Source organism: Triticum urartu, chromosome 1 (assembly GCF_003073215.2).
Source record: "Triticum urartu cultivar G1812 chromosome 1, Tu2.1, whole genome shotgun sequence".
In the NCBI taxonomy this organism is placed as follows: Eukaryota; Viridiplantae; Streptophyta; class Magnoliopsida; order Poales; family Poaceae; genus Triticum; species Triticum urartu.
The window spans coordinates 69061024-69082318 of NC_053022.1; the positions used below are offsets into that span (position 1 = coordinate 69061024).

The 21295-nt window shown below is 46.1% G+C and overlaps 1 protein-coding gene across 3 annotated transcripts; it reads left to right on the plus strand.

Annotated features, from left to right (window-relative positions):
- The first annotated feature begins 4043 nt into the window (after positions 1 to 4043).
- LOC125548078 (phosphoglycerate mutase-like protein AT74H) lies at positions 4044 to 15695 on the plus strand. 3 transcript variants are annotated; one of them, XM_048711765.1, is made up of 4 exons: positions 4044 to 4191; positions 9825 to 9938; positions 14027 to 14802; positions 14891 to 15695. In XM_048711765.1, the coding sequence occupies exons 3-4, from the start codon at positions 14073 to 14075 to the stop codon at positions 15328 to 15330; spliced, it is 1170 nt and encodes a 389-aa protein (XP_048567722.1). In that variant the 5' UTR covers positions 4044 to 4191; positions 9825 to 9938; positions 14027 to 14072; the 3' UTR covers positions 15331 to 15695. The 3 variants fall into 3 exon arrangements, with proteins under 3 accessions (XP_048567722.1, XP_048567727.1, XP_048567735.1); XM_048711770.1 differs by having other exon boundaries at positions 9825 to 9922; XM_048711778.1 differs by lacking the exon at positions 9825 to 9938 and having other exon boundaries at positions 4049 to 4191.
- Positions 15696 to 21295: the final 5600 nt, after the last annotated feature.

Below are 21295 nucleotides of genomic sequence, written 5' to 3' on the forward strand. Positions count from 1 at the left end.
CTTATAGAAAGCATGATGAATATAAGGACGATGATGGTGTATAATAATTGTCTTACATATTTAGGAACATAATTTAAAAAATCCACATGCGGCAACACCCGAAATACACAAGGGCAAAAGAAGATGGAAGACAACGATCTGGCTCGCTGATCTCTACTTTCTTGATGTGTTGCTGCAGGCCGCGGGAACTAGTCTCCGTGGCGAGCGGCGATGAGCTCTTTCTTGTCCTCAAGATGCTGCTTGAGAGCATCCATGGATTCCTCCACCAGCCTTCTGCGCTCGATGCACAGCATGGCATTCTCGTCCATAAGTTTCTTGATGATGACGCCTGTCCTCTTCAACAAGGTAGTGGTCTCCTCCTGCTGCTCCGCACTTCCGATGATCTTCGCCCTCAGCAGCTCGCGCTCGGCCCGGAGCTTTGCATTGCTCTCATTTAGTTGCCGGATGACACCGGTAGCCTGTTCAAAAGAGGCTTTCATGTCGTCCTGCAACCTCGCCCAGCCGGAGATCTGATCAATCTAGCTATGGACGATCACATGCATGCGCCTATAAGAGTCCTCGCCTGCCCGCAAGACATTTTCCTAGGCCGCCGCGGCGAGGGAGCACATCTCTGTTGTATTCACGGCGCGGCGGGACATCTCTTCTGCTTCCGCGGCGCGGCCAGACTAGTCTACTGCATCGACGACACGGCGGGACCTCCATGCTGCTTTGACGGCGCGGCGGGACCTCTGTGCTGCTACGGCCGCGCAACGGGACATGCCGGCTGCGTTCACGCCGAGGCGGGACATCTCACGTGTTTCCACTTCCATGCTCGCATCTCCCTAGTGGCAATCTCTCGACCCAGAACTCACACTGGCCATGGCAGATGTAAGGGAACGATGATGAATGACTTGTTTGTTTTTGTGGATGAGGAGTTGAGGAGGAATGTGCAGTCATCTTGGAGTAGTAGTATTTATAACCAAGTACTAATACACTCCTAAGTGGGAAACCGTTTAGGTTTTGATCGGTGTGAACATGTTTGCAATTTGGAATGTGACGGGACACAAGCTCAAAATTTACTGACGGTTATAAGTGCGGCACTATTCCCGGAAGGCGTAACGTGGGCACGTACGCCTTCTCGGCCACGTACGTGGCGTTTGCACCATAGGGTGCACCGCAATAGGCAACATTCGCACACGTCTTGTTCCAACAACCGTGCACGCTCGTTATTACCATTGTGCATGCTTCTTTTTAATTAGAATGTGTGTGCCCGTCTAGCGCACACACGTTGATCTATCTAACTGTTTCAGTTTGTTGTGGCCAATCGCAAACAGTTCATCCGTGTGAAGTGTATGCCATCAATCGCACACTTTTTTGCTAATAATCGCAGACACATTGATCTGGCTGACCCGTTTTTGTTCTGTTGCCTAATCATAAATAGTTAATCCTTCTGAAGCATATGCCCTCAATCGCACACACCTTTATATAGCTGCACGTTTCTATTGTTCCTCCCATCAAAATCAGTTCATCCGAGTGAACCGTATGCTGTATATCGCACACGCCTTCATCTGGCTGCCCGTTTCTTTTGTTCCTCCTCATCGCAAACAGTTCATTGAACTGAACCGTATGCCCTGCATCGCACACGCAACTAAAATCTGAACCATGTTTGATGGCTCCGACATCGCAAACGTTTTGCACCTTTTTGACGGTTCTTTTACACCACCATTTGCGATTATTGCATCACACACAGTTTCATCGAAGGGTCTCTGATCGTAGTGTCGCATTAGCAACATCGTGCAGTAGTGTATATCTTGCATGCGGATACCCATGGTGACACTTGGGTATTCTATTGAGTCACTTGATATATGTTTTGGTAATCAACTTGCGAGCCCCCGTGGTGACATTGGGGTAATCTAGGCATAGAGGTTGATACACATTTTCATCCTACTTTCTCCGATAGGAGCTTTGGAGTGATTCTTTGTCGCACATTGAGGGATTATATACGATTCAATTATGTTAGCACTATTGAGAGATTGCACTAGTGAAAGTATGAACCCTAGGTCTTGTTTCCAACCATTAAAATATCATTTGTGCTCACTTTTGTTACTTTCTACCTTCATGTTTTTATTATTTCATATTACAAAAGCCTATATCTACTATCCATACTACACTTATATCACCATCTCTTCGTCGAACTAGCACACCTATACAATTAACCATTATATTGGGTGTGTTGGAGACACAAGAGATTTCTTGTATTCGATTGCAGGGTTGTTTGAGAGAGACCATCCTCATGCTACGCCTCCCACAGATTGATAAATCTTAGGTCATCTACTTGAGGGAAATTTGCCGATATCCTACAAAACTCTACGCTTGCAGGCCCAACAGAGTCTACAAGAATAAAATTTGCATAGTGGACATCATGGCCATGGCCTCCTCTCCATCATCTGGTCCTATAGTGGCTGCCCTTCATGCGAGCAAACAAGCCCCCTGCCCGGAACTGGAGGGGCTAGACCTGGGGGTGCTCTCCCTTGGCAACGGCTCAGTAGATGGTTGGCCATGCATTCGCTCCGTCAGTAGTGTTGTCTCCTAGACGTGCATGGTGCTCAAGCGGGTCCCTTTGGGTACATTTTACTCTGGCGGTTGGTGTGGGATGTGGCAGGGCGGCTTTGGGATAGGTGGAGGGGAAGGACCAGCTGGTGGCCCTAGTGGTCTTCACGCGAACTCATCGTTCTACCTGCGATCGGTGCTCTTCGATCTGGCCATCGGCGAGTTCCGAACTTATCATTCGAAGGAAAACAAGGACTAACGCATATGACGCTCTTTGAACACCTTGATTGGATAGGGGCGGTCTTATGCACCCGCAACATCATCATAATCAGCTTCACCGTTGTATCGTGAAGCTCTGTTTTTGTTGACACCTTCGAACATGTTTGTACCAAGATTTCCAAGGGATCGGAGGACTTGCAAGTGGCGAAGGCGAGGTCTTGGATGCGATAAAGACTTTGCTTCAAATGCAGTTCATCAGATTTGACTTGCAGGATATGTTTCCGTCCAGACCAGACACGAGTTCCTGTGAGCTGGTGGTACGTGACTTGCAGCAGTGGCCTCCACAAATGGGGGCGGCAACATTGGAGGACTTCTTTGTTGGTGGTGCTATCGAGTCGTGATTTTCAGGGTGAAAGCTCATGGTCTGGCCTTTATTGGTTTGTACCTGGCGGTGGTCTTGTTGAAGGCATTGTTTTGGGAATGCGGTTTTTCTTCATGTGAAAATCTAAGATCTTTAATTGGGCAACGACGCATTGTTTCCTTCATGAAGATAAAGAACCTTCTTTGCTACTTTAGTGGTGGTTAGAATGTTGCTACTGCTGGTGATTGATTACCGTGACGGGTCTTTTTTCTCGTTCTTGGTTCCCTTTTTATTTTACCTTTTGTCGTGTGCATCATGAGGGTCTCTTTGATTCAAAGGATTTTCATAGGATCTTTAAAGGATTAGAATCCTTAGGAATTTTTCCTATGTTGATGGTTTGATTCGTAGGATTGAATCCTATAGGATTTTTCCTAAGGATTCATTTGTACTACATTTCACAGGAATTCTAGCATCCACTCAAACCTCTTGAAAGAAATCCTTTGTTTTTTTCTTGATACAATCAAACAAACTCAAATCCTATAGGGATGTAACGAACATGCCATTCCAATCCTGCGTTTTTTGAATTCCTATGTTTTTGTGATCCTATGAATCAAAGAGGCCCTGAATGTTTTTAGACATCTCGTTGATGCAGAGTTTGACTTGGTATCCGTTTGATATTAATATATAATTGCTCTTTAATAAATATGTCAGCACGACGTTCTCACGCGTGCGATCCACCTCGTGGTGACGGAAAACACCTACCCGCACCCACAGAGATCCGGTGCCACGTGGCGGGCCCACATGACATCGAGAAGGCGATTTCCCCTCTTCCTCCCCCGAAGAAAAAGTCTTGTTTCTACTCGCGCGGCCCAACGCACAGTGCTCACGCAACCCCACCCGCCAGCCAGACGGTTTAAAACCAGAGAGAGAAAAATAATGCAGTTCCATTGTTCAAACACCTCTCTCTCTCTCCCTCTCTCTCCCTTTCTGGACCTCTCACGAGCAGGGGCGCCTTTCCTCCCTCCCATCCTCCTCCTCCTCCGGTCGACGGAGGAGCCGCCGGACCACGCCACGGCCACGAGGTACGTGCGATGCGAGCTTTCCCTCTCTCCAGACGGTTTGATTTATGTGTGGTTCGGGCGAAATTCGCGATTTCATGGTGGAGTTATCTGGTCCTCTGCCTTGCGCTATTGTTGACCGTGGGCTTCAGTTTTGTGGCTGGTGCTCGTTTGTTTGAGGGTTCCATTCCCGATTCGGGTGGAATTCGTCATCCTCCTTGTTGGTTGTTCGCCCGCGAGCTGGAGCGGATTTGATTGGAGGGGGGGTTGGACATGGGGTCTCGTTGAGGAGGGGATCGGATGATGTGGGATTGCAGGTCTGGTGCTGGTTTGTGCCCCCCTGATTGGATCTGACGGTGTAGTTCATTGAGAGGTTTCGGCTCGCGGATTAAGGATTTGAAATGCATGGCTACGTTGGGCTGCACTTCAGATTCTTGACGGAAAAAGGTTACTGAGATTGCAATATGACATTGCTGAATTGGTGGAAGGTGCAGTGCAGATGCAAGCATAGGGAAGTATTGCCTTTTTAAGGGGGGTATGGATGTCAGTTTTCCACCTCTTGTCACCTGTCAACTAACTCCATTTGTGTCGCTAGCATAGTTGGAAACTTTGAATTGACATTGTGTCACTTTTCGGAAAGACACCTCAACAACTTTGTTCTCCACTAAGGAAAACAACGCTGTCTCTTTATCGTCATGAATGATAACATTTCTCAATAGCCACACTCACCTAAGGAAACAAAAAGAGACCTTTTACGGTACATCAATTTAATTAGGGCCGTTTATTTCTATGGTTCGTATGGTTCAGATTAGGCAATACTACATCAGATTTTCAGTAGTATATTGAGTAATTAGGGACGTTTTGGGTAGTTCACTATTAACCAATCCCGTAGGCAGATTGCCTTCAGAATCAAGCGGGCGGCAGAGCTGGAATTTCACGGAGTTGTCAGCGTTCATTAGGTCCGTCCTGCTCCGTCGCCATCGTGAGAGGCTACCCGGCCATCGCCAGCCCGCCCTGTGCCATCGCCAACGTCCAGCCCGCCCCGCGCCGGCCCACCGCCCCACGACTGCACGGACGCCACCTCGAGCCCCGTATCCATATACCGGGGCAACGCCCTCCGCCTCTCCCCCCCTCTACCCTCTTCTTCGCTACCTCCACTTTCCTCCGTTATCTGCTAGCGCATGCTGCGGCCGGCCTGCTGCTCGGCGTGCGGGTGGCGTATGTGGCGTGCGTAGTCCTCTTTGTGGATGTGCTTGTCCGCCGTGCTGCGTGTTGTCTGTGTGTGATGCCCGTTCGTGTGTGGTGCTGTTACGTGATATGTGCTTGTGTCTGCTATATTGCTGCTAGTGCTATGCCTTTGTGTAAAATCTTGGATCAGTGGGCGCCGGTGTACGTACGAGGGCAAGAGAGGAAGCGATCTCAGGGCGCCGGCCGAAGTGCGTGCAGACTGGGAGAGGGCCGCCGGGTGGGGCGGGGCAGCTGCGTCGTCGCTGGGACGCATCACGCATGGGAGGAACATCTTGAGGGGCGGCGGAGGGAGGCTGTTCGACGTAGAGCGGCCGATTACTACTCCCAAACTCTAATAGTTAATTACCGAAATGTCCTGGCGCAAAAAATTTAGGAATTGATATTGGCCGTTGGATCAATTATATACTACCCACTTTTTCCGGTAGTATGATGCACCGTAAAAACTCTCAACAAAAAATGGATCCTGGGCTCTCAGCCTGGTTTTTCAATAAAAAATCTGTAAAATAAGACAGTTTGGAGCTTCAGAAATTCTGATTTTTTTTCACATGTAGATGCTCACTACATGCCTGTAAATTTGAATATTAATTTCTAGGCTACAAATATGTGGATTTTAACATGTCTACTATTTGCTACACCTTCCGTTCCATAAGAGGTAAATACACTGCAAGTCATAGAACTTGCACGCAACGGTCAGTTTGGTGTATAAACTTGTAAAATACGTGTTTCTGGTCATCTAACTTGTCCCTCCGTTCATATACGGTGCTTTCTACCGTATTCAGCTGTATCATGTCAATACATGGCGTGCCAACGTGGCAGGGGTCCATTATCAGCGGTGGGTAACCCGTGTGCACTATTTTTTTTCTTCAGGAAGCACCCTTGCATTTTTTTATTTATGCAAAAAAATCCTCAAATAAAATGAAAAATGATGAACGAACATTGGGATTCGAACAGAACACCTGCTACGATCCGCCACGCTTCGATAACCAATTGACCTACATACTGTTCACACTCTTGGAGCACAATTAGCTTTATATAAGAAATATTGTGCGGCCTTAAAAAAAGACAGTACAAGCTAAAATAGAAACCAAAACGAGAAAAAAGGGAAGGCACCGGTTCGAACCTATGACCACATTTTTTAGAAGAACCTATGAACACATAAGCTCGCCGCGTGTGGGAGCACCAACCATCCGGCCACAATGAGTTAAAAAAAATCAGCCACAATGACATTTAAATAGATAAACACAATTTATCTTATGTATTCTTCTTTCTTTTTTCTATTTACAATAAAATATAGTTCATAATGAATATACGTCAATTTCTTTCGGACAATCAACAGAACTCATTATAAATTCGAAAATCTAGATAAAAAAATTATATGTAAAAAATAATGTACATAAATTTTTCGGAGAAATTAACTATTTTTTGTTTGAATTCAAATAATTTAAAAATTAAAAATATGGAAAAGTGAATATAGTGCATAGTGAATATAGTGCACAATGAATATACACATTTTATGGGGACAAATCAGAAAAACTTTGTTTCAAATCGAATAATTCGAAATTTGAAAATCTGGAGAAAAGGAATGTGGCTCAGAATGAATGTAAGTATTGTTCGGACAAATCATCTAATTTTTGTTTGAATTTGAATAAGCTATATAAAAGAAATACAGTTCATAATCAATGTACGCAAATTTCTTTCGAACAAATCACTGGATATTTTGTCTGAATTCGAATATATTAAAATTGGAAAATCTTGATAAATGAAAATACAGGTCCGAATGAAATTTACGTAATTTTTTCCCGGAAAAATCAAATAATTTTTTTCTTTAAATTCGAATTTTAAATTAAAAATCTAGATAAAAGAAAATGTTGTGCAGAAGGAATGTATGTAATTTTCTTTCAAACAAATCAGTGGAAATTTTGTTTGAATCTGAATCATTTTGAATTGGAAAATGTAGAGAAAAGAAAATATATTCAGAATGTGTACTTTTATCCAAGAGGTGATATACATTAGTAGTCCAAATGAAACAGCAAGCACGATCAGTTGAGGTGGTTAGGTTGTTAGCGCCATTACAACAGTTTGTAGTTTCGAACTCGCTCCGTCCCTTTTTTTTCCAGCCAAATGTTTTTACAGCGAATACTGACGGCTGGGACCCAGCGAACAACTATTGTTGGAGTGCTTTTGTACAAAGTAAAAAAACGAGGGTGTTTTTGCAGAAAAAACATCACGTGCACTAGGCACTGACAATGGGCCCTTGCTACACTGGCATTGCCACGTAGGCAGCAAATACATCCACGTACGGGAAATATGACCGTATTTGCACACCCGCACAAGTTTAATGACCAGAAACACGTATTTTGCAAGTTCGTGCACCAAACTGATCGTCGCGCGCAAGTTGTAAGACTTCTAATGTATTTAACTCGTTCCATAATCTAGTGCATATAGATATTTTCAAAAATCAAACGTCGTTAACTTTGAACAAGTTTGTAGAGAAAAATATCTACATCTACAATACCATAAATATCATTATATACATCATGAGTGGTAGTTTTATATTGTGCTCCCTCTGTAAAGAAATATAAGAGCGTTAGATCACTAAATGCTCTTATATTTAACGCTATTATATTTCTTTACGGAGGGAGTACTTATTTGGTATTTTTTATGTTGATATTTTTCTCAACAAACTTGGTCAAACTCTGCAATGTTGGAATTTTCAAAAAATATACACGCGATATATTATGGAACGAAGGAAGTATTACATATTCCCCCATTTACACCTACAGGCAGATCCTTACAGGATTGATGTTACGGACTGAGTTGTCAAACTATGTTTGGGGATTAGGGAGGGTGGGGTCCTTTAGTTAAAAATCAAGGGGAGCAGTTATTGGTGGGAAAGGAGTCCGTAAGCAGCAGTCCGTAGGGGATCCCGTAAGTCTAGCATTTTTGTTGTTTGTATACCCACAATTTAGAAGTTTTTTGAATGAAATGTGTAGATACGTAGGCCATGTCTATATTTTCATGTTGGATTTTTTCCAAATAATTTGGAAGCTTATCAACATGATTTCTTCTTTTTTCAAAATTTCCAGGCTCCCTGGAGCCAAGCGGCCGCACTCTAAGCATTCACACATTGCCCTAGAAAGAAACTTTTGTTTGCTAAATCCTACAGATAATTTACGCTCCCCACAACACTGTCACAGTAAACAAGTTTAACTGCCTTTTATTGAGCACAGAAAACAAAAGAATTATCTTGATTACATCCTCTAGTTAGTCATACTTTTACGTTTCCAGCTTTTTTTACTTTTGTTGGTGAAATTCATAGCAATCGATATGAAAAAGTTGTACAAGAAGCCCAAAGTTGTAAAAAACAGTTCTTTAGGGCAACTCCAACGCGGATCACCAAACCACCCCTAAACGTCCGGACCGGGGTGTCCGGACGTTTTTAGCAACCCAACGCGGTGCTCAAATGTCCGTAGACGCGTCCAGGCATCCAAAATCCCGCAAACCGTCCACTAACTCGTGGGAGGTTTGTGGGAGTTCGGACCTTCGCCACGAAAGCTTCCGATACCCCTGGCCCACCCAAATCCCCTCTCCCGGACCCCTTTCCCCCACTCTGTCCCTCCCCTTTGCTCTGTATCCACACCATCCGAGTTCGCCGCCGCTGCCGCTCTACCACCCTGACTGCCGCTCAGGCCTTGCTGAACATCCGCTGCCGCCGCTCTACCACCTTGGCTGCCGCTCAGGCCATGCTGAACATCCGCCGCCCCACCCACGCTCCTGCCCGCCTTGGACTACGCCGCCGTTTCACTCCGGATCCGTCCGCAGCCAGGTATCCCCCACCCCTGTTGATGCCGTCCATGGTGGACACCACGCCCGGCAAGTGTTCGGCCAAATGCTAATGAGAAATTTTTTGACGTTATCGTTGTTTACTTTGAAGCAAACATGATGACCGTCTGAAAGAAAACAGGGGCGGATATTTGGTGCATAGGGTTGGATGGCCGGTTTCCCTATCGGTGTCTACGGATGCGTAAGCGGACGTTTGGTGTGTCCGATTTGGTGATCCGCGTTAGAGTTGCCCTTATTTCTCAGTAGCCCACCCATGGACCCATTCTGCATATATTACAAAGGAAAATACGTGTGAATTCTTGGCATTCCATTTCTTCCGTTTTAAAGATGGAAAATAAGTTGTGATTTAGTTTTACGATGCATAGTGGAATTGAGAAGATCCAGTTCTGGAACTTCCAGTTCCAATCGGAGCATATAGATCCGTAAATGGATTTGTATGTATAGCCACTTCAGTCGTGCTCCTCGTTTCTCGAATGGAAAAAAAGTATCTTCTTTCTGGGAACATGCTCTACTATTTTGCATTTGTTAATAGCACTGTTATGATTTATTATTATTATTTTGTTTAGATATTCTCAACATATGGATTAAGGAATTTATACAAGAGGGAAGCCTGTTCTTGTTTCAGCCGGATCTCAGACTCATAATTGATTGAGTTGGAAATAAGGAAAGAACACTTCTTGGTAATCACTAAATCTTGTTTTTTGTACCATCACTTTTTGTTGAAGTATGCTCACTTGCCATCATTTGTTTTGTGCATATCGTTATCTAGAACTGACGACTTCCATGAGCCCATTAGAACATGCTTGTGATGATTACGCTTTGGTAACTTCAAACATTAAACTAAAAAAAGACTTCAAACATTGCATGATGTCAGCAATCTGAATGAAGTAGCCCCTAAAAATGTGAGCAATGCATTTGAGTGATTATATTTTATTGTTTACCTGCCAATCATCAGCTAATGAGAAATTTTCTGCAGAAGGTAAAACTAACTCTCCAACAGGGCATTTATTGATTGAAACATAATAACTGGGATGGTTAATGATTTTCTTTTTAGCCTTTGTCCTTTACAGACTGGGCACTGACAAATTACAAGTAGTGTCATTTTTAACTTCTGCCACTAAGTAGTTGGATGTGTAATTGCCTACCGCACAGTTCACTAGATAAGCCTAGTTCTAAATTGCTGTTTGTAGGAAAAATAAATATTGTAAAATTTTGCAATTGAGAACAAGTAGATAATAATTGGGGTATAAAAAAGGAAGTTGTATTTTGTTTTTTTTTGGCATAACAGCTACACTTTGGTATGCTGTAATATGAACGGTATATCTATTTGTTCTCGTAATGATGGATCATAGCTATCATACAATCCAAAGATATACATTGGTTAACAACTAGACCATTAACTCAGTGAAGACACCAACTACTAATTAGTAGCTATTGATAGTTCAACTACGTTGCAAAATCCCTCAAGCTAAATCATAGATCATTGATAAACACGTAACATGCGAAACTGTGATATCGCGGGCTAGAGAAGAGGGATGAGAATGATGGGACGATGGAGACGCGTTTTTATCGTTTTGGAAGGAACTGTTTTGGCTACATGAAGGTTTAATATTATCCTACTGTTGTGCAGAGAACATCGCATTGTTCCAACTAATATCCAACTAGGAACGCGCACAGATTTGAGTGGCTAACATAAAGATCTTGTGTGGGTGCCAGTAAATTCGACATACAACTCACAAAAATCAGCTGATGAAGGGAACCTTTTTAAGTTATATTCCACCCTGCAACTGTACTATGACCTTAATTTGTTCTTTGAGAGTGACTTGTGCCTTGACCTGTGCTGTGGTACCTGTACCTCTGTAGTAGCAATGACAATAGTGCTAAATACAGTTGACCTGATGATATTGCTCATCACCGATAGGAAGAATCATTTCGTTTTCTCCTTTCCCCAATCATAATGCCCTTTTCTTCTCGTACTGTCAATTTTTCTGTATTTGAGTGCATAACCAGTCAGATAAAGTGCCTGCCCATCTAAAATTTTGGTTATATCCGTTTATAGGGAGGGGCAAAGAGACAGCTTTGTTACCTCAACTTGACCATGCACCATCATCTATTAGCAGCCCATTGAAAAGGTCATGATGAACTGAATTAGGCGCATTATCCGGTACTAGCCAATCAGGACTACAGTAGACGGATATAGCAGTGCTCGTTTTGTACCATCTACCTTAAGGTTACTCCATGACCAACAGAGAAGAAGACAGCTACCCGATTCTATTCTGAAGTATGAGCTATGAAAGTTCGTAGTTAGGACTATATGCTCTGTTTATCGAACAAAAACTCTCAGCCTCCCGGGGAATATGAGACAACACAGAAGTGTTTTTGTTCAACCTTTCCAAAAGATTAAGCCACATTTCCACTAAATCTGTTAAATACGGAACTCATCCAGGGCATCAATTGTGGATCTAAAAAACGGTGGATCTCTCGAGGTTAGGTAAGCTGTTCTATTCACAGCATGTCCAAATTACAGGCAGGTAGCTTTGTAGGGATGTGTTGGCCATAGGCCCATAGCTGTGGCTTCCTCCTTGTTTCTTTCTCCCTCGTTTTGGACACGCTCATTCCAGGACTATTAGTTCGTTATCTGAAACCAACAGCCATCACATTTTCAATGCTGACACTGACGCCTGGGGGCATTGGTTCCAGTCCCTCTCTTCTCTCTGTCCAGTCCCTCTCTTCTGTCTGTCCAGTCCCTCTCTTCTGTCTGTCCAGTCAAGTCTGTTCAGACTTCAGACGATCCGCAAGATACACGCAGAGAATACATAGACTCTAGATGGTCTTCTACATGTGAAGAACATTTATGCCCTGTTGGCGGTCTAAAACAACACGAAATCTAGTAGATCTGTCTAACGGATAGCTGGACGTCAAAGACATGTGGCCAAGGAAAGTTGAGCTGAAACAGCAATGCAGTTCCGAGCTGGACCCATGATCTTCTTATCCGGTTCCGTGCCTTGGAGCCCCACATGAGATGTTCTTCTTCCTTGGGGGAGAGGACTTGCTCCCACGAGCTAGCGTGTCAACCTTTTTGGGGGTTGCATGTGCTGCACGCCTGGACCTGGTTGTGACTAGGCTTGGTGCTCTACTGATGTCTTTTCTCTTATTTTGACGTGCAAGCCATTTGGCCATTTCACATCTGGAATTGCCCCGAGATAACACCCCCATATCACCTCCAAGAAGTTGCACAATTCCTCACTGTGAGGTTAGAGTGATTATACGGAGCCTGACACGCTATTCAGTTCAGCGGCTTGTTAAAAATGGGTAGGGCAGGTTCAGGTCCCGGCCCCATATATTTAGTTGATGGACTGGAGGATTGTTTATGTACAAGTATTGCGCTGTTAGTCGATTCTAGGCGGGCTTTCAAGGCTGGTTTGCCTGTTCTTAGCAGTGCCCACTCATGCTCCACTTCGGGACTTGCATTTGGCACGCTTTAGGTTGCTTCCAAGTGATACCAACCCTGTCTCCGGAAAACAAACCTTTGAGAGCAGTTCCTGCTAGCTTTATGGTGTGCATCCTTTGTTACTTATTCTACACATATGTTGCTTTACTTCATGATGAATCTTATACAATCTTTTCGCACGCAAAGCAATCTTTACCGTGTGTAGTGTGTAGTGTTTAGTTACCACAAAATGCTTAACTTGTAGTACAGCCGACCAATTGGGCACACTAACTTGATAGACCAACCAATTTGCTAAATAGATAGATTGCCATTGTTCATCTTGACCATGGCCGGCCGGGTATATGTGCCCGTCGATCATTGAATGCGTGCGCCTTGTGTGTGATTAATTGAAGCGTATATGGTAGCAGAAGATGTACTCTACGTGTTCACGCATGGGGCCGGCCTGATGACGGATCACCTGAGGGGCGCGCCCACGTTCAGGCCGAGGCCGTGTTCGCTGTGCGTCTGAACAGAGCTTTCGGTGTCAATGCCGTGTGAGGCCCCAGGACACGCCCCCTACACCGGTACACGCATCATCCGGCATACATATCCAAAACAAAAGCACCGACCCGGAGGCGCTGTGTCGTGCATGCAGAGGAGGCGGAGCGTCGTGGAGCAGGGAACTGCTTGGCTGCTTCTGATGCCGATCATTGGCTCCCGTTTCACATTGCGGCCGCCATGTGTGTGTGGGAGGTATTTTCGCGGTGCGTCGCACATGCTTCTCGGAGACAAAAGCAGCAGCAGCGGCGGTGGCGATGGGACTGGAATCGGTGGCGACGCAACTGCGATACGCTATGCGCCGTATCACGTGCCTTTGCTTGCACCGCGTTATCTTCCCTCCTTAATCAAGCGGCTTGGTTAACCTTAAAGAGGAGTAAATTACAAGAAACACTGGCGTCCGAGGAAAATGCATCGCATGCCCATAGATAGATGCTGTGTTCGGAAGCCGATCCGATAGGTGAAAGGAATGATTCTATTGCAACGTGTCATTAGCTTATTGCACGTTTTTGCAGTTTAACTTGCTTTTGCAATAATGGGTTGAGATGCTTTGACTAGGGTAATTTAATCATCCATAACGCAATGCACATGTTAAAAACTTGCTGTAGTAGTAAGCATTTCATCTGTGGTAAGTAATTTTTATCGGCTCGCGGTGGTAGCATACATGTTTGTAAAGCGATGGGAAAATTCATGGAAATGGTAAAAATTAACACATTACTCCTATACAATTTGGAAATTTGTCCAAGGAAGTTGAAATCCATTGTTTTAAATGTACTGCAGGAGGAGCAGCATGTGCAGTAGCTTTGCAAACTTGCAGTAACAAGAAATGTCTGGAGTGCTTGATAGTAACAGTTCCTTGCTGCGTAAGTCGGCCAGCGGGGCCGAAGCCAGAGAGACGGCGCTGCAGCTGGACCAATCAGCGCGCGGCGGCAAGGACGAACTTGCCAGAGTTTGTTGCTCTCCATCACCCAACCACCTCCTCTCTCCTCTATATAAGCCGGCACGCGCCCTGGCGCCAGCGATGTCATTCTCACCACGCGAGACGGTGGCGAGCCCGGGCGGGTGCGGCAAGGAGTCGTGCCCCTTCTGCGAGATGTCGAGGCAGCACGCGGCCGGGTGCGCGCGGCGGCTGCCCAAGCGGATCATCCTGGTGCGGCACGGCGAGAGCCAGGGGAACCTCGACATGTCGGCCTACTCCACCACCCCGGACTACCGCATCCCGCTGACGCCGCGCGGGGTCGAGCAGGCGCGCGCCGCCGGCCGGGGCATCCTCGACGTCGTCTCCTCGGGGGGCCCCGACGCCAACTGGAAGGTCTACTTCTACGTCTCCCCCTACGAGCGCACCCGGGCCACCCTGCGCGGGATCGGCGCCGCCTTCCCGCGCGACCGCGTCATCGGCGCCCGCGAGGAGTGCCGCGTCCGCGAGCAGGACTTCGGCAACTTCCAGGTAGAGGAGCGGATGCGCGCCATCAAGGAGACCCGCGAGCGCTTCGGCCGCTTCTTCTTCCGCTTCCCCGAGGGCGAGTCCGCCGCCGACGTCTTCGACCGCGTCGCCAGTAAGCCGCTCCCCTGCCCGCTCCGATTCCCCTTCCGCCCCTTCCGATTCGATCGATCGATGAACCGAACCGGCCGGTCGCAATGCAGGTTTCCTGGAGTCGCTGTGGAGGGACATCGACAACGGGAGGCTGGATCCCAGCACCACCTGCGAGACCAACCTGGTGATCGTCTCGCACGGCCTCACCTCGCGCGTCTTCATGATGAAGTGGTTCAAGTGGACCGTGGAGCAGTTCGAGCGCCTCAACAACTTCGAGAACTGCGAGTTCAGGGTGATGCAGCTCGGGCCCGGCGGCGAGTACAGCCTCCTCATGCACCACACCAAGGAGGAGCTCGAGGAGTGGGGCCTCTCGCCGGAGATGATCACCGACCAGCAGTGGCGCGCCTCCGCCAACCGCCGCAGCTGGTCCGAGGAGTGCTCCTCCTTCATCGCCACCTTCTTCGACAACTGGATGGATCCGCCAGAGGAGGGGGAGGGGGACGCCGACCGCCAGGAAGAAGACGATGGCAAGATCAAGTCCCTGGAGTAACCAACCCGCTCCCCTTTCCCTTAGTTGCTTAGAATTTGTTCCAATTTGATACTGCAACTGCACATCTCGTTCGTTCGTTCCTTCGTCGCGAAGTTCTTCGACAACCGGAAGGATTCAGAAGAAGAAGAGAATGGCAAGATCGAGCTGTTGGAGTATCCGAACTGACCTGCTCTTTCCTTAGTTTCGTCAAAGTTCTTAAGATTTGATACTGCTATAGTGTGTTCCGCCATGGATGGATGTAGCCATCGCTGGTTTCCTTTTTTGTTGAATTCGAAACCTGTTCATAGTAGCTAGACATTGAGATACGATTTGGAGAAATGCAGAAGTGGGTGCTCTGGTTGAGAACAGAGTCTTGGAGATTGATATTTCTGCATGTTTTGGTTTCCATCTCGTTCTGATTGGCAAGCTTATTTGGACCATGCTCATTGAATTTGCAACCTGTTCTTAGTAGTTCTTGTTCATAGTAGTTATACACTGAGATGCTATTTGGGGAAATGCAGAAGGGGGTGCTCTGCTTGAGAGCAGATCCTTGGGAGTATGATATATCTGGAGGTTTCCTCATGCTTATTGCCAAGTTTATTTGGAATAGGATGATTTTTGGTTCAATCTCTAACCTGTTCATAACTAGACTCTCAATATGATTTAGGCTCTAGTTTTAATTTTATTCTTATTTTCCAAGTTTGTCTGTGCTTTGAAAATGGGAATATCTCTGACTCCTTTGCTTTACAGTTCATTTCAACTGAAAAATTATCAAGATTATTTGGACAGTAAAAATAGAGAAATATCTTTAGCTAGATATGGTTCTGCATGTTTCTGATCTAACAATTAACAACCACAGTCCTTTTCTACAGCTTTCTTTTGGAAAAAAGTATTTAATGTCCATTTTATCTTTTGTGAGGAGTTTACAGGTCTCTTTTGAGAAAGTGGACACCAGAATATTATTATCTGAGCATTTTGTTTGGTAGTCTCTGTTCACATGCAACGAGCACTGTAGTATCCGAGCATTTCCTTTGGCAGCAAAAGTATTCTTTTATCTGGGCATAATTTTTTTCCAGTTTTCACGTGCAAAGATTCCTTGCTAGTTGCACTGCAACAGATTTCCTTTTCCCAACTATTCCCCCACGGATTGTTGCTAGTACTTTTTTAGAAGATATTTATTATATTTTTGGAGGCACCTTGCCACATACCATGTGATGATTGTTGCTACTAATGATGTATCCGCATCGTAATCCTGAGCCAGCATGTGGCTCGGGAAAACTAGTTTTTGTACTGTGGGAATTCGTGGATGCATTTCTAGTCATAGTAAACAGTCCTTGACGGCACGACGTTGTTCTGGTCAGGTCAGATCCTCTGCCTTTCCTTTGCCTGCTTTGCTGGTCCGACAGAATTGACCGTCGTGATAGTGTGTGCGCATGTTGGCGGTCGCTTTGTTATTGGGGTCAGGCAGAGTTTCTTTAGTCGGTTTGTTCCGGTGTTGCCTGGAAACAGGAAGATCTCATGTGTTAATAATCATCCCCTGTCTATGATCTGTCCACCCTGCGCGTCAAGATCCCGAAACAGCGGAGCTGGTGCGTGGAATCTTGACCGTTGAACTGCCTATGCCATGGAGATGGAGTAGCATCCACTGTCTAACTCGCTTAGGCTGCCATTTGAACATGCTTAATTAATGTTAACTTGTTGAGGTACTAGATGGCAACAGCATTTCTTCGATCAGTACCATGAGAAGAGAACAACGCCATTCCATTTTCAATGATTGTGTTGCGACCTTCGTCGTGATCACGGCAAAGAGTTGACTTGGTCTGCGTTAGAAGGGATAGAAGAATTGGTGAAATAGTTTATTGTATGATGGATGATATTATTGAATCTCGAGGGCGAGTATATATTGAGTACAAGATTTGAAGGGCAAGACGCCTCTTCTAGAGATATGGTAGGAGACGGGTTACAAATCCTAGACTACCAAATACATGTATCCCAAATATATCTCTAACATCCTTCCGCAATCGTAGCGGTAGCGTTGCGAACAATAGGAGCATTGTAACACCCACGATGTGGCTATATCTCCCACGTGTCGGAGCACGACTTAGAGGCATAACCGCATTGTAGTCATGTCGCAAGAGGGGTAATATTTACACATCTCATGTACTGAATAAGAAAGAGGTACAGAGTTGGCTTACAATTGGCACTTCACACAATACATAAATATAGCATTACATCATCCAGGATACAATCAAGGTCCGACTACGGAACCAAAATAAAGACAACCCCAAATGCATAAGATCCCCGATCGCCTCAACTGGCCTCCACTACTGATCGTCTGGAAAGGAAACGTAGTAACGTCCTGAGTCCTCATCGACTCCCACTTGAGTTCAGTCGCATCCCCTGAAATGGTATCATCGGCACCTACATCTGGTTTTGGAAGTGATCTGTGAGTCACGGGGACTCAGCAATCTCACACCCTCGCGGTCAAGACTATTTAAACTCATGGGTAAGGAAAAGGTAGTGAGGTGGAGCTGCAGCAAGCACTAGCATATATGGTGGCTAACATACGCAAATGAGAGCGAGAAGAGAAGGCAAAGCACGGTCGAGAAGCTACAAGGATCAAGAAGTGATCCTAAAACTACTTACGTTCAAGCATAACACTAGACCGTGTTCTCTTCCCGGACTCTGCCGAAAAGAGACCATCATGGCTACACACGCTGTTGATTCATTTTAATTAAGTTAAGTTTCAAGTTCTCTACAACCGGATATTAACAAATTTCCATCTGCCCATAACCGCGGGCACGGCTTTCGAAAATTCAAAACCCTGCAGGGGTGTCCCAACTTAGCCCATCACAAGCTCTCACGGTCAACGAAGGATATTCCTTCTCACAGGACGACCCGATCAGACTCGGAATCCCGATTACAAGACATTTCGACAATGGTAAAACAAGACCAGCAAAGCCGCCCAAATGTGCCGACAAATCCCGATAGGAGCTGCACATATCTCGTTCTCAGGGCACACCGGATTGTCCAAACTTCCGGTAGGCCAACCCAGAGTTGCCCCTGATGGCCACCGGCGGCTGACAAGTTGGACCAACACTCAGAGAAGTACTGGCCCCGGGGTTTAATATAAAGATGACCCTTGAGTCCGCGGAACACAAGGGAAAAAGGCTTAGGTGGCAAATGGTAAAACCAAGGTTGGGCCTTGCTGGAGGAGTTTTATTCAAGGCAAACTGTCGAGGGGTTCCCATTATAACCCAACCGCGTAAGGAATGCAAAATCAAGGAACATAACACCGATATGACGGAAACTAGGGCGGCAAGAGTGGAACAAAACACTAGGTATAAGGCCGAGCCTTCCACCCTTTACCAAGTATATAGGTGCTTTAAGGTAAACAAGATATAATAATGATATCCCATCAATAAACATGTTCCAACAAGGAACAAACTCCAATCTTCACCTGCAACTAGCAACGCTATAAGAGGGGCTGAGCAAAGCGGTAACATAGCCAAACAACGGTTTGCTAGGACAAGGTGGGTTAGAGGCTTGACATGGCAATATGGGAGGCATGATAAAGCATGTGGTAGGTATCGAGGCATAGGCATAGTAATAGAGCAAGCAACTAGCAAGCAAAGATAGAAGTGATTTCGAGAGTATGGTCATCTTGCCTGCAAAGTTCTCCGAGTTGCCGTAAGCTTGATCCTCGTAAGCGTACTCAACGGGTTCCTCGATCACGTACTCGTCTCCTGGCTCTACCCAAGGCAAGAACACAAGCAAGGGAAACACAATCAACCACGGTGCAATGCGCAAGCAACATGATGCAAAATATGGCATGATATGCGGGATGTAATATGCAATGCATATGCGTGCTTCGGAAGGGCAAAGATTGAACCAGGCCTCAACTTGGAAAACCAAGAGTGCCGCTGGAAAGATGAGTTGATTTCGGTTGAAATCGATATAAGGATCGCCGGAAACGGATGCACGATTTGCAAATGGCAAGCAAAACAATAATGGCACAAATCTGTGATTAACATCACGATGCCATCTAAAATGCAACAAGAAACTAAGCTACTGCACTCTAACATAGCAAAAGAGCACATGGCAGTGATCCACTCAAGATGCTTGACAAAAGATGAACACTGTGTTGGAAATATGCCCTAGAGGCAATAATAAAATGATTATTATTATATTTCCTTGTTCATGATAATTGTCTATTATTCATGCTATAATTGTGTTATCCGGAAATTATAATACATGTGTGAATACATAGACCATAACATGTCCCTAGTGAGCCTCTACTTAACTAGCTCGTTGATCAACATATAGTCATGGTTTCCTGACTATGGACATTGGATGTCATTGATAACGGGATCACACCATTAGGGGAATGATGTGATGGACAAGACCCAATCCTAAGCATAGCACAAGATCGCGTGGTTCGTTTGCTAGAGCTTTTCCAATGTCAAGTATCATTTCCTTAGACCATGAGATCGTGTAACTCCCGGATGCCGTAGGAGTGCTTTGGGTGTACCAAACGTCACAACGTAACTGGGTGACTATAAAGGTATACTACAGGTATCCCCGAAAGTATCTGTTGGGTTAACATGGATCGAGACTGGGATTTGTCACTCCGTATGACGGAGAGGTATCTCTGGGCCCACTCGGTAATGCATCATCATAATGAGCTCAATGTGAACAAGTGTTTGGTCACGGGATCATGCATTACGGTACGAGTAAAGTGACTTGCCGGTAACGAGATTGAACGAGGTATTGGGATACCGACGATCGAATCTCGGGCAAGTAACGTACCAATTGACAAAGGGAATTGTATACGGGATTACTTGAATCCTCGACATCGTGGTTCATCCGATGAGATCATCGAGGAGCATGTGGGAGCCAACATGGGTATCCAGATCCCGCTGTTGGTTATTGACCGGAGAGTCGTCTCGGTCATGTCTTCGTGTCTCCCGAACCCGTAGGGTCTACACACTTAAGGTTCGGTGACGCTAGGGTTGTAGAGATATTAGTATGTGGTAACCCGAAAGTTGTTCGGAGTTCCGGATGAGATACCGGACGTCACGAGGAGTTCCGGAATGGTTCGAAGGTGAAGAATTGTATATAGGAAATCCAGTTTCGGCCACCGGGAATGTTTCGGGGGTCACCGGTATTGTATTGGGACCATCGGAAGGGTTCTGGGGGTCCACCGGGTGGGGCCACCTATTCCGTAGGGCCCCATGGGCCGAAGTGGGAGGGAAACCAACCCCTGGTGGGCTGGTGCGCCCCCATGGGCCTCCCCTGCGCCTAGGGTTGGAAACCCTAGGGGTGGAGGGCGCCCCACCTGACTTGGGGGGCAAGTCCCCCCTTGGCCGCCGCCCCCCTTGGAGATGGGATCTCCTAGGGCCGGCGCCCCCCCAAGGGGCCCTATATATAGTGGAGGGGAGGGAGGGAAGCCGCACCCAAGTCCCTGGCGCCTCCCTCTCCCCTCGTAATACCTCTCCCTCTCGTTGGAGCTTGGCGAAGCCCTGCCGAGATCACCGCTGCTTCCACCACCACGCCGTCGTGCTGCTGGATCTCCATCAACCTCTCCTTCCCCTTGCTGGATCAAGAAGGAGGAGACGTCTTCCCCAACCGTACGTGTGTTGAACGCGGAGGTGCCGTCCGTTCGACGCTCGGTTATCGGTGATTTGGATCACGACGAGTACGACTCCATCAACCCCGTTCTCTTGAACGCTTCCGCCCGCAATCTACAAGGGTATGTAGATGCACTCCCCTCTCCCTCGTTGCTAGATGACTCCATAGATTGATCTTGGTGATGCGTAGAAATTTTTAAAATTCTGCTACGTTTCCCAACACACTGAGCTACGGCTAATTCACGCAAGAGCAGATTCAAACAAGCATGGCAAAAGTGCAAAAGATAACAGCATCACAGACTTAGCGAAAATAACATGTCAGAAATTAACATCAAGAAGCAATGTTTAGAGCAAGA

Bases quoted from the DNA above. Each gene is read 5' to 3' on its own strand.
- LOC125548078 (XM_048711765.1), top strand. From the start codon at position 14,073: ATGTCTGGAGTGCTTGATAGTAACAGTTCCTTGCTGCGTAAGTCGGCC. The intron at 14,803-14,890 runs GTAAGCCGCTCC...GTCGCAATGCAG, and splicing joins CGTCTTCGACCGCGTCGCCA to GTTTCCTGGAGTCGCTGTGG.